This window comes from Populus trichocarpa, chromosome 14, assembly GCF_000002775.5.
Source record: "Populus trichocarpa isolate Nisqually-1 chromosome 14, P.trichocarpa_v4.1, whole genome shotgun sequence".
Lineage (NCBI taxonomy): Eukaryota > Viridiplantae > Streptophyta > Magnoliopsida > Malpighiales > Salicaceae > Populus > Populus trichocarpa.
Window position 1 is genome coordinate 13,487,966 of NC_037298.2, and position 14,045 is coordinate 13,502,010.

Sequence of the window (14,045 nt, forward strand, 5' to 3'; positions counted from 1 at the left end):
TTCTGCTTCTCACGGGGCTGTTGTCGACTGGGAGGGCAATGGCAGCTGGCGGTGATGCTGGTGGCGGTGGAGAGGAATCCGACGATGCCTCACGGTGGTTATGAAGGTGGTAGTGGCTGGGAAGCTCGATGACAGCAGCGGTTTTCTTCTTCTTCTTCCCCGTGCAGAGGCGCAGGTTGCTGCCTTTTCTTTAATGGTGCAGCAACGGGTGGGAGGAAGATGATGAGCTGAGGAAGGCTGACTATGGCGTGGGCAGTGCTGCTGTGTTGTGCTCCTGGTGGCGTTGGTGTCGCGGCAGCCGGCTGTGGTCACTCTTCCTCTTCTCTTCTGTCGTTGCTTCTTCTCTCTGTTTCTGTCACCTTGTTTCTCTCCAAACAATTCTCTGTCTCTCTCTCTCGGTTTCCCCTTCTTTTCCTTTTCTCCCCCCTGTATTTATAGGCAGCCGGGGGAGAGGTTCACCATACCCTGTCCAAGTGCAGGGCATGACCTTCCTCTTCCTTCGTCGTGGTGGCAGGGCATGCGGGTATGGGTGGTGTCAGTGAGTGGTCAAGTCGGGGGAGAGAGAAGGAGAGGGTGAGTGGGAAAAAGATTTCAAAAATCTTCTTCTCCCCTGTCTCTGCATTTGCAGGGGAGAAGAAGCTGCATCGTGCCGTTCAAAACAGCACCGTGCAGGTTTTTTTTTTTGAAGAAAAGAAAAAAAAAATTGGAAGTTACCCAAAAATGGGTTATGACAATATGCATGTTATGCTCACTTTACGATATTTTTGTTTACTTAGATATAGCTTTTTTTGTGTACTTTTTAAAAAAAAAATTCTTTTTTGGCCTTTAGTATATGGTTGGTTAGAACTGAGCTCCCTATTTTGTTTAGATTTATATTTCATGGGGTTATCACGACCTCATGCCCCGACCTCATGCCCCAGATCACAGGTTTCGCAAGTGAACCATGATTTTGGTCTGGATCAAGTTAATGTGTTGTAATCTCAACCAATATATCATCATCTCAATACCTTAAAAGTGTTTCATCTAGTATGCATTGAATTTTTTACTTTATATAACATCTTTAGAATTTTTTGTAAGGTTACAAAAAAACAATCTAACTTGTGGCATAATACAAGCTAAGAATCTAGTAAATAACTAAAACTCAAAGGACCAAAATAATTTTTTTGCGACATCTAAGGGTTGAAACGTGAGGGAATTCATCTCTGCCCTTTTAATTCATAATATAGCCTTGGTTAGTTTTAGGAGTTTAAATTTAACCTATTTCTCTTTTTTTTTCCAGTGACTTTCTCTCTTATCCCTTTAACATATAAGGATTAAATGCAAATAAAATAAAGAAAATGTAGGACGTAACCATAAAGTCCTCAAATAATAGGATCAAATATGCATAAATTTAAAACTTTAGGGACCACACTATTGTTTTCTAAGCCTTACGAATAATGAAAATACATGTTTATTTTTGTTAATTTTAATCCTTGTTTTTTTCAATTATTTCCTAAGCAATATTTTTATTTATTTATAAAATTGATGGTTAATACATTCGAGAAACACACTAACCTCAAGCATGCAATAAAATGCAAATGAAAGTGAATCATGATATATAAAATTGATGCAAACATCAAGCATAAAGATGAAATAAAAAAAAAATTAAAGGATAATTTTTTTAAAAAAAAAATTACACTTTATTGGAGTTATTTATAAAATTTTCATTTTATTTCAATTAATAACTAAAAAAATCGTGCTCCACCTAGACCCTAACCACCATTTTTTACCATACTTGCATTGGCCACCTAGACCCGAACAAAAACTTATAGATCATCAAAATCAATTTACAGATGTATCTACGGAGACCGATGAACAAATGCCAAAACAAATAAAAGACCCAAATTTCAAAGCAATTGAAAATGGGAACTAAATTCTCAGAGATGCATACTGTGAAAGAACAACCAAGATTTCACTGAGTTGCCCTTTGGCCACTGCCTGTCTCACTTGTTTCCCTAAAAATCATGTCCTCATCTCCGACTTTATCTTCGATAATCTTTCACGAAATGAATCGTCAAGCTGATAATTAAACATTATGGAATTCTTGTCACTCGTTTCATCAAGCCAGCCGTAAGCCAGCGACTGGAGAGGCAGCTGAAGCGCCCAATTGGGTTCACTCTAACATCGATGGAAGCCAGCCTTAGTGACCCAGTTAAGAGCGGCCCAATAATTTTCAAGCTTGTTGCTACAAAAGAACTTAATCTCGATTAACATATAAACCAGTCTGATGATTAGTTTACCACAGACAAAAGATTAAAAATGTCTGGAGGTCAAGAACCTTCCTTCATGGCCACCATATGAAGAACAAATGATAAAGATAATTGAAAATTAGGTACTCTACAATTACCTTTATTCCATAACTAAAAGTTAATTAGTTCTCAAGCTTGTTGCTACAAAAGTTAATCCAGCCCACTCGGCCAAGGTCATTATCTTACCATATTTTTCTTCATAAATGAAGAGTCAAATCAAGTTTCTGATCTTTATCATTCCTGATCCCCATGTTGGGATTGCCGTTCACCCTTGAAAGATATTGGTTGGACCCACCTTCGTTGAATCCATTGAATCTTACGCTTCTTTGCCAATTCAAGAAACTCTGCTCATCTTCTTGATCATATTGACGATACCTACTGCTCCCATAAAACAGCACATTATCAAACCTGGCTGCATTATTGGATCCAAAACGATCGGAAAACTGGTGAGTAGGAGGACACGGGAGGGTGGCTGCATGAGCAGTTCTGTACAATGAAGGGTGCAAGAGCCCTAAATGATGACTAGGAGCAAACATAATTGGGAATGTTGGTGGTGGGAATATTTCAGATGCTCTTTTTGCCTTCCTTGCTGCATTTCTCTCCTTCTTGTGAGCATTTTGGTGGCCTCCTAAGGCTTGAGAACTGTAAAACTTTCTTGAACAGAATAAACAAGGAAACACTCGTGCTGTTGTGTCTTCTCCTGCGTTGATTGGACAGACCTCTTCTTCGGGTTCCATGTCTGCTACCAGGAGAAAAAAGAAATCATCGAAGGTTAACTTTCATCATGAAATAAAAGTCACAAAATGGACTGTAGTGAGACTAAAACGAAAGAGAAACCTTTCTTTTTGTTAAATTTATTTTATTGATCATGAACGTTGAGAGGACACAAGGTAAGACCTTGAAGAAGAATAGCAGATAAAACGCTTGAAAAGAATGGCAGAAGGACGAAATACCCAAATGTGCTGACTTGGTGTTTGATATATACTTTGATCTGATAAAAGAAGAGAGTTCAGAAGCTAAGTTATCAAGAGTTGGAATATGTGAGGAGTCTGTGTAACATTATTAAATAGGATGCTGTACGGGCTTGGGAACAGAAGAGATGAGAGAGAGAGAGAGAGAGAAGTGGGGAAGTTTCTGCTAAGGTGAAGAGAGCTACCGGAGGAAAGATTAGCCTGGATTGGGAAGTGGAATCTCTCTCTCTTCCTCTCTGACAATGATCAGTTTCATGGGCAAATGCATTTCATCTTGGAAGGAGTTTTAACTCTTTGTTTCGTTCGTCCACTGTAAAGTTTATTGTCACAAGTGAAGGGCAGTGAGAACTTAATCCTCTGGTTTATCTTTGGATTAATCAGGTTCCCACAGGTTTCAATGCACAGTTCTCCCACTCAAGCAAGGGCTACACTCTCCGATAAGGAGCATTCGATAAAGCGATTTGTTTTTTTTCTTGTCAAGAAATTGAAATGGTCAAGATGGATAGCCTAATCAGTTTTGGAGAAAGAGGAGAGTCAGATTTGTCAGAGAAGCTGCGCTCGGACGATCAGCTTTGTGATCTTCAATGGCCAACGTCGTAGGATCGTTTGACTTAGAAGCTAAAACCAGTGGCCCACTTGGTCTGAACCGCAGTAATTGGTTGTGTTAAATGCTCTGTCCATGCAAAAGGCTGTTTTTTTCCTCTGCTTTCTATAAATAATAGTTATGGGGCTAAAAGCCACTCGTCCTGCATTCTCCACCGCCATTTCCGTGCAATCTGTCACCTTTTTCTTCCTCTTCTGGCATGCACCGAAGCCTCCTTGTCATGCCCCCGACCAGGGAGAACCCAGAGCTTCGCTTCCAGTACATCGCCTCCTCACACGTGGCAACCATTAAGAACTTCAATTAAGATCATCTTGATTCGGCGGTGATTATTCACACGGTTTCGATACAATACTAGTTACATGACCGGAATGCTGCGGGTAAATGTTTTATTTTTTTAAAATTTTTTAAAATAATAAGAAATAAATTTTATAAATTAAAAAGTTGAATGAGAATAAAATTAAAAAAGAAATATGATTTCATAAATTATCTCAAATAAAATAAATAATAATCAAAATAATAGAGATCAAATCTGAATGAGAATAAAATTAAAAAAAAATATATAATTTCATAAATTATCTCAAATAAAATAAATAATAATCAAAATAATAAAGATCAAATCTAAAAAAAAAAATGAAAAAATTAAAATAATAATAATTAACATTTCATAAATTATTTCAAAAAAAATAAATAACAATCAAAAGAATAAGAACCAAATTTGATAGATAAAATATTTCAAAAAAAATAATAAGAAAAAAAATAACAATTATAAAAATAAAAACCAAAGTTAAATAAAATAAAATTTTAAAAAATGAAATTGAAAAATAAATATTCAAAACAAAATATATATATATATATATATATATATATATATATCAATTAAAAAGTTTGAGTATCAAATTTGATATAATCAGCAAATAATATGATATTTTTAAATTTTTCATGAAAATATTTTTAAAAAAATTAAGTTCAATTTTTTTTTACTAGAAAATGTTTTTCATTAATCAATTTTTTTAATATCAACCAAACACAAAAAAAATTAAAAAACAATTTTCTGGAAAGTAAATTCCAAAAACAAAAAGCATAGCCTGATATCATCTTGATTCGGCGGTGATTATTCACACGGTTTCGATACAATATAAAGGGAACGATGGCCAGATTTAAGGCAACATGGGACCCACTCCGATTAGACAAGGACTGCAAATAGACATTCATCTGCAGGGAAGCGACATAAAAATGTCAAGCAAAAGACGCCGCCTATATTCAGTTTTCGAATTTCTAGACAACGCCACAAACATAAACCACAAATTCAGAATCCACCTGGGCAGGTGACGCCGAGAGAGAGAGAGAGAGAGAGAGACCCCTAATCATGACCCACCATCCCATGAAACCTAAAGGAATCGAAAACGGTGAAGCTATACACAAACGAACATACAAAGTACAAACTCTATGAAACGGCTCAACTGTTGCACCGAGTACGTACCTACTGACCGCAATAAATGGAGATAATTACAATTTATCAAGTATGGTCGAAAATTCCTCTGGCGGTTCACGAAACAGGTATATTCTATCTCGGTTAGTACTCAGTTGACACACCACCACCGAGGAATCTTATCATGCTATACAGGTAGGTGAGTACACCTCCACCAAGTCCAGATGGATCCAGTTGAGATTCAGGGACAACCAAAACATTTACTGAAGGAGAAAATACTTGATGGTTCCGTTGACGGCTCTGACTCGGGCTCAGGCTCGGGCTTTTTTCGAGGGAGATGCTTGAAGAATGCTTTTACAGCTCCATCAACACCATCCTCATTCTCCATGTCTTTGGCAAGCTCCACCGCGCGCTCCTTCACCTGACATGTTAAATTCATCGGGTAAATCCCTCGCCTAGAATCCGTTGCAAAAATATATAGTTTCTTCTAGTTCTAAATGACAGTAATCCTACTCTTGCGGCGACTGGAATTGATGTGGAGGGAAAGCTTACGGTTTGCTTTTTTAGCTCAAAATAACTATAAGTGTTTTTAAAGCCACATGAGTAAATATCAAAGCTTGAGCTCCCTGATGGCAGCTGAGCCATAAACTGTATCTTTTTGCCAAGATTAGAAAGTTCATAGATGGATCATGTTTTTAATTCCAGATCAAAAGGAGATTGCCCAAGTTCAAACTCTCTTAATGCCCTTCATACATGATGAAGTGAACTTAAGCCCATCAAAAGGAGTTCCCTGGATGAGTAAATAAATATAAGGAGGTCCGCACATGCATTTTTTCCCCTTCCCAAAATGAACTTGAGCTTCTCAAAAAGAGTTCCTTGTCAAGCTTTTCGCAAGATTATGAATTCTGCCTCGCCAGAAAGGAAAGGAGGACTGTGCATGTGGATTGTAGATTTTGACCTTTTTTTTTTCTTTTTATCCTCAGCTAGTATATGTCCAGTGATTTGACATTACCTTGGGATCTAGCATGAAATGTATCGCCTCAACCAACTTGGTAAGTGAGAACTCATCAACAGGTATGGGTGGAGGACCTACTCCTCTCGCATGCAACCGCTCACCCCAGAAGGGTTGGTCACCAAAGAAAGGCACAATGGTTGTAGGGCACTACATTCACGAAAGAAGAAGGATAAAGAAAAAAGACATAAAGGACAGGATACAGAAATCTACAATACAAACAAGCCGCAGCTATTACCGCAGCTTTAAGACCAGCAGCTGTTGTTCCAGCACCTCCATGATGAACCTACAGCAAAGTGCAAGCTAACAACAATGGGACAACAAGATTGACAAAGGAAACACAAAAATTGAAGAACCCAATCAACATCATCATCAACTACTCAAACTTTTCACCTCCCAACTCTTTCGCATTTTATAGATTTTGATGAGTGACAGTTGTTTCTCAAGTATTATATCCAACTGACAAAAGCTGAAAAATTAAGCCTTACCACTGCCTTGCATTGCAAGAATAGCCAATCATGAGGACAGTTATCCAGTAGGTATATAAAGTCCTTCGGTTCTGCCACTGAGAGGAACCAAAATTAAGCTAAATAGATAGTGTACGAAAACCTAAAGATGCATATGCTGTGCTCACGGACAGTGCAACAGGAAAAAGAAACAGCTAGTAAACATACTAAACTCTAAAGGGGGGACCGGAAACTTACAGTTGCCCAGGCCACCCCAGCCTTTATTAATGATGCCCCTCTGCCCAGTTTGCTCCAGTGCTTCAACAATTGTTTGGGTCATTTTTTCTGGTTCTTGGACAGGCTGACATGAATAAGAAGACCGTAAGGACAACATCTAAAAAAATTGTGAGTGAACTGAGAAAATAAATTAAGAAAATGGAGGGGAAAAAAGAGCATGTATGATAGCAACTAGTGTAATCCTATTGCAGAGTCGATCTTCTTGGTATCAACTCCGCGCTCAATTATTGGGCACTGACACTTTGATGTGGACCAAATACGCAATTATGATTATATCTCAATTCACACACTAATCCACACATAGTGGAGACATCAGCGCGCTAACAAATTATTACATATAAGATCAGTTATGTCCCTGGGAGGAAACAACAGGTTTCAAGTCCTATGAAAACAATATGGACTATTTCTATCACATGAGACACCCAGCAGATTACATCAAATGGTAGTATCTGAACAGAAAAGGTTCCACCGCAGTTGATTCTTTTTGAACTGCAGTTGCTTAAACTTCAACAATAATCCACTTCAAACAAGCCAAATATGAACAAATAGGAACTCTTTATGTTCAAGAGTCTCTCTCATGCCCATGTCAGAACAACATAAGATATAAGAATTATGTTCAGATTCCATAATGCGCATGTCAGAACATACATTTACAATTCTTGAGTAATGTTTGGATAGAAAATAGACCTTAAATTTCCTTTAAATAACAAAATCAAAGAAAGAACTAGGAAATGAACTCACAAGACTACCAAATCCAATATAAATAGGTTTCTGACCAGCCTCAAGCCATTTCAAAAGCGGTTCAGGAGGTTCATAATTTGATGCTAGGTCAAGAAAGCAGAAGCCTACCACATCAATTTTAGGCCCCCAATCTGCACCCAAGAAAAAAAATGCAAACTATAAATTAGAATCTTTCCATTAAAAGTCATGCCAGCTTGCATACCAGCTTGCTTAATATGAAATCACACATAATATGAAATAAACCATCCGTAAACAGCATGAATCATGACTGATAAAAACTCATTTGTGATCAGTTATGAATACTAACAAACTCACTCAAACGTGACCTCAAACTTGTTCAGTAAAGGATCGAAGCTTGGATAAGACTAGGTTCTACAGTTTTAGATTTGCAAGGATCAAGAACAAACTATTTATATGCCCCATCTCAGGATCATTTTATAGATCCCTGTAAACATTGATTTATCTTAGTTATATCCATTAAAGCCATTTGAATTAAAAAAAAAATTCACCGCTGCAGAGGGAATCATCCTCAAAACATTCTATGATTTGTTATATTAGGCGACAGCATATGCAAGTCTTCTATTTTAGAGTATATGATTCCAAGCTAGTTAATGAGATGATATGAGTTTTGAGTTCAGCTATTAAATCATAGATTATTTCAAATAGAATTTGGGATAGCTCTTATAAACTCAAGTGGAGATTCATTCAAGCTCAAACTCAAAAAAGATTTTACCAAACCCAGTGTGAGCAGTCCAAAGCGTTACTTTGACTTGTTGCAACCTTACGAAGGAAAAAAGGTTACCTTGATGCTTGGCTAATAGCACAAGTTTCTTATTTTTTTTCAAAAGTTTATAAAGGCAAAGCATTTAGTGGCCAAAAAAATCATTCCAAGACATAACTTTCAAGCATATCAAGAAAAGACACTAGATGCTCAGAGCAAAGTGAAGAAATTAGAAGCTCGCTGACCACAAACACCCTAATCCAATTACCTAAGAGGATACAATTAGTTATCACAAACAAAACATTTTAAGGTTCAGGTGCTACCAAATAATCATTCTTCTGTCAAAAACAATAACCCTGGTTGTGTAAAATTCATAAAGACACACGAGCGGACATGGTAGAAAACAGTCTAAAGTATACAAAAGGGATATGGGGGAGATATGCAAGCATCAAGGCACACGCCATAATTTGGTGGGATAAAGGAGAGGACTCCTTGTGGGAGTTGGTTTAAGTTTCTGATGTTGTTTAGTTCCAACAGAGCTGCATCAAAGTTGTCCAGGGCAATTCTATAATTTTACTGAATTGCTGGAATTTTGATAGGAGTCTGTTGTTTTATTTTTCCTGTTCAGATACTTTATTTAGTCCTTAAAAAAGTGGACTTGTTTATGTTTCTTATATTGGAATCCTTATGTTTTCCTACATAGGAATCCAAGTCCCGTCAGGATTAGGAGTCATTCGAGCATTATAAATATGCTTGTAGTATTTTGATTTCTAGTAGAGAATTTTTCTATTGAATAAATTGCAGCTTTTGCTAGGCTATGTGAGAGTGAGGCTTCCAATCTAGAAGTGAATCCTAAACCTTTTAGTGTGAGGGTAGAAGTTTTATTCTCTGTTCTGTTTTTCTATTCCTAAAGCCCTAAAACTTCATATTATGCAACCTAACCTAATAAACATCCAGCTACGAACATTCCCCTATATTTGTCCTGCAACAGGAAAAGCACTCAATATGAAATGTTAGCTATAATTATTTAGCATGGCAGAAGATTAGCAGAAGCAGGTAAAACTGCAATGCCAACTTTCGACATTCTCCCTGTATGCAGCACCTTTGGGTTTAGGGGCAAGGTGAGGACTCCATATGTATCCATATGGCACGTCAGAATCAGATCCCTGTGAACCACTGAGATAAGTGACAGGTCGTAGCTTCAACTTTTTTTTCCTTAAATCATTTATCATGTCCCGTATTCCCAGCCAAATCATCGAATCGACTATTTGATATGAAAGCTACAGAAATTGCACGTGGCCAAAAGTAAGTCAGAAATAACCAGATATTTTAAAGAAATCGATGCAACAAGGAGAGCTAAAAGGGAAAAAAATCCAGTGGGCTTACTCGATATCCAGCTGATTGCTTGACACGCGACAAGGGATGAGGAAATTCACTAGTTGGCCTGGCAAGAAATGATAAAAAAAAAAATTGCTTAAAACAGTTGAGGATTTACCCATTGAAGAGAATTATATATGTCAACATTGACACAGTAAGAATGTTGAAGCTACATCCTACTAATCAAGATTCCATTACCCAGGGAAGACTTACGTCCATGGCATGGTGAAGAATATATGAAGTGGTACTTTTAGGGCCTCTGCCACATGAGTATGCCCTAAAGAAAACATTACAAGGGTAAGTTGAAGAATATTGAACATGAAAATATAAATACAGGTTGAATGTATCTATGTAAGAAACAAACAGAGATGTTCCATGCAAAAGAAAAATACACATGCCACATCTGCATAATTTGGTAAGAGCAGACACACACAAGAGAGAGAAATGTAGAGGTGGAAGAGAAAATGATGCAAAACAGCAAAGAACAGCAATATAATGGCCAAAACTTGAAGAAAACTGAGAGAGAGAGAGAGAGAGAGAGAGAGAGAGAGAGAGAGAGGATGCACATCCAAGGAATTTACAAAATATTACCACAGGAGGAACAAGAGCAAGAGGATTGCCCTTTCCTAAAACAAAATTGAGTGAACATAGAAATATAAGAATCATTTCACAAACCAAAAAAACACTCCCATGCCTCAACCCCCACTTCAAAATAAAAGGGAGAACAATGCCAAATGAGGGAGTTAAAAAATAAATGCTTCAATTACCTTGATCTTCGTGTATTAGGAAAGCAATTTTAGACATAACAAGTGAGATGCCAGATATGAAACCAAAAATTGATAAAGAACGGAAAAAATTCGAGATTGAATAAACGAAGGGAAATGAGGAATTTATCCTAAGGTACAGTGACGCACCACCATTTACAAAATCATGATCCCATTTAATGGAAGAACAAGTACAATTAGGGTTTATGTCGAACAGTTAATTATAGTCAGGAAGAGTGACAGAGGTGCTGGAAACTCAGCAGAGGATTAAGAAAAAAGGTAATGCATGAATATTACAGCAGATTTCAACTGAAGCACAAAACATTATGAGTTTCAGAAGAAGTTTTACCATATGCTGGAGGATTGGCAATGATAGCATCTGCCCTAAAAGGGATTTTGGAATCAATATCAGGATCCTTGCAGGCAGGAAGTAAGGAGTATATAATTTCTTTTATTTGATTTCGTTGAATGGATACCTCAGAAGGCCCTGATGGCAAGAATCCTTTATTTTTTACCATGTCTGCTCATTAAAGCCAAACAAAACATGAAAGTTAGTGAAGGAACTTAAATTCTGAATTTGCAAGCATCCAATAAAAGGATAAACTCTAGTAAATCAGACTCGCAATCGACAATGTAATCTTTTGGAGAATCAGTCTCAAATATATTTGAAGAAATTTGTAACAGAAACTTGTACACAAAGCAACTTACTGGGGCTAGAAAGCTGTCTTGAAAGAAAAATTAAATGTTTCAGATAAACTCCAAAATTCTCCAGTCAAAACTTTTGCAATAAAAAATTTGTCTATAGCACTCTTTTGAACATACAGAAATAAATACAAAGACAAAAGTATGCATTATCTGTTGCTAGTCAGACCGGATTACTATTATTGTTGAAGTATAACTTAAAACTTTTTGTCCATGCTGAGTAATCCACAGGTAGAATCCTACAAATTTGGCAAAAGATCATCCGAATTTCACTTTGTTATAATAAACCAACAGTGCATTTTGCACAAAAAGAATGGTTCATAGGCTGCAGCATGAACAATGAAAACCATTTCCTGGAATTCTTTCAATGACTTAAGAGATATGGAACTATTCCAAAAGACTAAAACATAAAGACTGAGGGGGGGAAAGAGCCCAATAACTTAAAAGAAGTGGCATTTCTAAATACATACAACCAGCAAGAACTTTAGGATCTCCACCCAAAGGAAAAAACTCCAACCCAGCTGTCAAGACAAATTCTCTAAAATTTGAATGAGTTGCCAGTCTAACACGATGGCCATAATCCTGCACAAAAAGCCCTTGTAAATGAACCGATATTTGCAAATGATTAAGTCTTGAAAACAAAATAGTTGATAATAATCTGACCTTATATTTACTAACGCTTTCATTGTAAACAATACAGTGAACAAAATGGAACTTTAGATTTTCTTTGTTCACAAAACATAGCAAGAAGCAAGCTTTTTCTTTGTTCACACAATCAGCATTGTAGATAAATAAAACCATTAGAAAGATGAGCCAAAAATGATGGGGGTGATCAAATGCAGCAAAAGAATGAATAATGGCTAAGTCAACCCAACCTTCATATTTTTTTAAAGCTTCTGTGGAATAAATAGCAAACATATTACACATGCTTAAATTTGACGATTAAAACTTCAAACAACTGTTCATGAATAGGGCTCCCATTGAAAAGCTGATAATAAGAATCATCGACTAACCTGTAGACGTTTACCTATCGCAATAAATGGCTGCACATCTCCTCGCGTGCCAACAATGAGTATTACTATTTGCAGTGGCGGTATATACTGGTCTGTTGCATCAAGAGGCTCGTCATCAGCAACTGTATTACATGCATAATCAGATCCGACCCCAAGAGTTCGGGGTTCGACATCCCCTGGAACCACAACTTCTACAGTTCCATTATCTTTGACAGTTGCCATTCTGTTCAACAATATACGCTGCATATTTAAAAAAAAAATCAAATAAAAACTCTAACCATGGTTCCATCATCTTCAACAACTTAAAACGCCACAATTATAGGAAATAAAAACCTAAATCAACTAGGAACAACTAATCACTGTCCCAAAATTAACTAAAATTATTCCACATCTTGAATAGCCATCGTAATTAGGAATTGGAGACCGAATATTAGCAGAAGGCTAATAATACCTTCTCCTGATCAGGAAGCTTGTCATCGTAAATTTTTGCAGCCTCTTCAGCAAGTATATTTTGATGCCTTTGCCCCTCAGTTTTGGATCTTTCTAACTTAAGCCGACTCGGAGTTGATTCTGATTTGTAGACACCAGGCTTTTCAGCCATTGAAGTGTTTGATGTCCCGCCGCCGCTGATTCCTAAACAAAGAAATCTATAAGCCCATAAAACCAAGAAATGAGGCAAACACAATAAGAAACAAACTGTCAACAGAAATTTCTCATCCCTATGCTCAACAATGTTATCAGAATCTACTAATTAGAAACGAACTACAGAATTCTGTTTTTGACAACGGAATTAAATTCAACAACTTGACGAATTACCGTTACTAACTGAAGCAACATCAACTGCCTCTCTGCTCTCCAATTCATTACCATCACCGCTGGTTTCAACACCAATGCTGATTTCCCCTTCGATTCTTACCGAGATTTCGCCGGAACTCGAAGAAGACGAAGAAGAAGACGAACTCCGTTGCTGCGACTCCGCCATCGCAGCAACCGGCTCCGGCGAGCTCTTCTTGTTCTGATCCAGATCTGACGGTAGATTCTAGAGAGAACAAAGAGAGCGTTTAGTGCGTGGGAGAGTGTGCTTGGATTTTGGAGGGATTTTTTTTTTCTTTTTCTTTTTCTTTTTTCTTTTTTCTTTTTGAGCTGTGGGGAATTAAAGTGCAAAAGGATGCCAGAGAGAGAGAGGAGAGGCACGTTCGATGGAGTGGGTTACGGGCCGCTAATATTATGGTGACACGTGTGTATTTTAATTTGCCGGCCCTTTTATGATCGATGCGAATTACGGTTCTGTTATTTGTCTTTGCTCGTGGTGTCTGTCTTCTGTGTTGGGAAGCGCAGTTGGGACGGCTTTTATCAATGTGCCTCTTGGGTATTCGGTTTTTTTAAAAAATATATTTCTCTTTAAAAATAGTATTTTTTTTAATATTTTGATGTGTTAAATAAAAATAAAAAATTTATTTTAATATATTTTTAAATAAAAAATATTATCAAATATATATATATATATAGATGAATTAAAGCACGTGATATTTTGTATCGCGGGTGAAGGAAATGGCTGCAGACACATCATTGATCCTTGATGCGCTGCGGGGTTCTAGACCAATGGGAAGTGCAGGTCTGAATAATACTCTTCTCCTATTGACTTTATGTTTTTTTTTCTTTTTACTGGGGGTACGTGCT

At 37.1% G+C, this 14,045-nt stretch overlaps 2 protein-coding genes and 1 long non-coding RNA gene across 3 annotated transcripts; 1 reads left to right on the forward strand and 2 right to left on the reverse strand.

Annotated features, from left to right (window-relative positions):
• Positions 1-2,485: 2,485 nt before the first annotated feature.
• Positions 2,486-3,025, reverse strand: LOC7463381 (protein LATE FLOWERING). Its single transcript, XM_024585814.1, has one exon. It carries the CDS (start codon positions 3,023-3,025, stop codon positions 2,486-2,488), a length of 540 nt encoding a protein of 179 aa, XP_024441582.1.
• A 2,072-nt stretch (positions 3,026-5,097) lies between these two features.
• Positions 5,098-13,586, reverse strand: LOC7463382 (sterol 3-beta-glucosyltransferase UGT80A2). Its single transcript, XM_002321208.4, has 14 exons — positions 13,182-13,586; positions 12,817-12,998; positions 12,366-12,605; positions 11,823-11,934; positions 11,000-11,170; positions 10,100-10,163; positions 9,896-9,953; positions 9,612-9,789; positions 7,789-7,919; positions 7,009-7,111; positions 6,793-6,869; positions 6,543-6,590; positions 6,305-6,454; positions 5,098-5,713 (listed from the first exon to the last, which is right to left on the reverse strand). The coding sequence occupies exons 1-14, from the start codon at positions 13,345-13,347 to the stop codon at positions 5,534-5,536; spliced, it is 1,860 nt and encodes a 619-aa protein (XP_002321244.2). The 5' UTR covers positions 13,348-13,586; the 3' UTR covers positions 5,098-5,533.
• On the forward strand, positions 5,598-6,819 carry LOC112324141 (uncharacterized). The gene is made up of 2 exons (XR_002977838.2): positions 5,598-5,734; positions 6,276-6,819. It is a non-coding gene; the product is annotated as an uncharacterized LOC112324141 (long non-coding RNA).
• Positions 13,587-14,045: the final 459 nt, after the last annotated feature.

Bases quoted from the DNA above. Each gene is read 5' to 3' on its own strand.
- LOC7463381 (XM_024585814.1), bottom strand. From the start codon at position 3,025: ATGGAACCCGAAGAAGAGGTCTGTCCAATCAACGCAGGAGAAGACACA.
- LOC7463382 (XM_002321208.4), bottom strand. From the start codon at position 13,347: ATGGCGGAGTCGCAGCAACGGAGTTCGTCTTCTTCTTCGTCTTCTTCG. The intron at 9,790-9,895 runs GTAAGCCCACTG...CAATTTCTGTAG, and splicing joins AGCAATCAGCTGGATATCGA to CTTTCATATCAAATAGTCGA. The intron at 6,870-7,008 runs GTAAGTTTCCGG...GGTTCCTCTCAG, and splicing joins CTGGGGTGGCCTGGGCAACT to TGGCAGAACCGAAGGACTTT.